Raw genomic sequence first — 797 nt, 5'->3', positions numbered from 1 at the left:
ACCAGCCAGTTTGGTGCTGCCATAGTAGGGGCAGCTCGCAGGGATCGAGAACGATTCCATGAAGCACGACGGAAGAGTGCCTCCTTTTTTCTTTCTGCTGAGGAAGAGTTGGGTGGAGCAGGAGAAGTGGGAGGACGGACCCAGACTTCCCAACAGCAGCTGAGTTCCCAGCCTTCACCACGCCTGCGACCATCCAAATCTATAGATGAAGGCATGTTCTCAGGTGATACTTTTATCCACCACACACGCAGTATGCCTCCTGCCTTTGGCCTGCCCGAGTACTCCTCACCTGCTCCTCCTGGGGATTACCAGCCTAAGTCTGTACCTGCTGACTTCTATGGGGCGGGAGGGCGACAACAACAGCAGCAGCAAGCCTCCACCACAACTTTCATTCACCCATTAACAGGGAAAGTTCTGGACCCTTCATCCCCACTAGGCTTGGCGTTGGCTGCAAGGGAACGTGCCTTGAAAGATGATGGTCGCATGCGCAGGGAGAGGACCACTGAACATCATTTTACCCGTCAGTTGTCCAGCATTGGGACCTTTCCCTCGTCCACTGCACAACCAACGTCACACATCTCCTACTCAATGGCCTCGTCTTCCTCTGCACCCTCCTCTGCTGCTCAGTCCTCAAGCTCCTCCTCATACCTTGTTACCTCCTCATCACTCGCTGCCACCACTACATCCACTCGGCCTCCATCTCCCAGGATCCTGCGTGGAGCAGGAAGCAGCTGGGGTGAGGAAGCAGGGGTTGGAGAGCGTGCAGATAGGGAGGCTGCTGGCACCTCTGCTCCCAG

At 56.1% G+C, this 797-nt stretch overlaps 1 protein-coding gene across 1 annotated transcript; it reads left to right on the top strand.

Annotated features, from left to right (window-relative positions):
* Positions 1 to 3: 3 nt before the first annotated feature.
* LOC107735443 (SH3 and multiple ankyrin repeat domains protein 1-like) lies at positions 4 to 789 on the top strand (the record flags this gene model as incomplete). Its single annotated transcript, XM_016547122.1, has 1 exon — positions 4 to 789. A coding segment is annotated over one exon (786 nt), but the record flags the coding sequence as incomplete, so codon positions are not given.
* Between the last annotated feature and the right edge of the window lie 8 nt (positions 790 to 797).

Source organism: Sinocyclocheilus rhinocerous, unplaced genomic scaffold (assembly GCF_001515625.1).
Source record: "Sinocyclocheilus rhinocerous isolate Xijiao unplaced genomic scaffold, SAMN03320098_v1.1 C36065462, whole genome shotgun sequence".
In the NCBI taxonomy this organism is placed as follows: Eukaryota; Metazoa; Chordata; class Actinopteri; order Cypriniformes; family Cyprinidae; genus Sinocyclocheilus; species Sinocyclocheilus rhinocerous.
The sequence above is the reverse complement of the archived record's forward strand: the minus strand, read 5'-3'. Positions and strand labels throughout refer to the sequence as shown.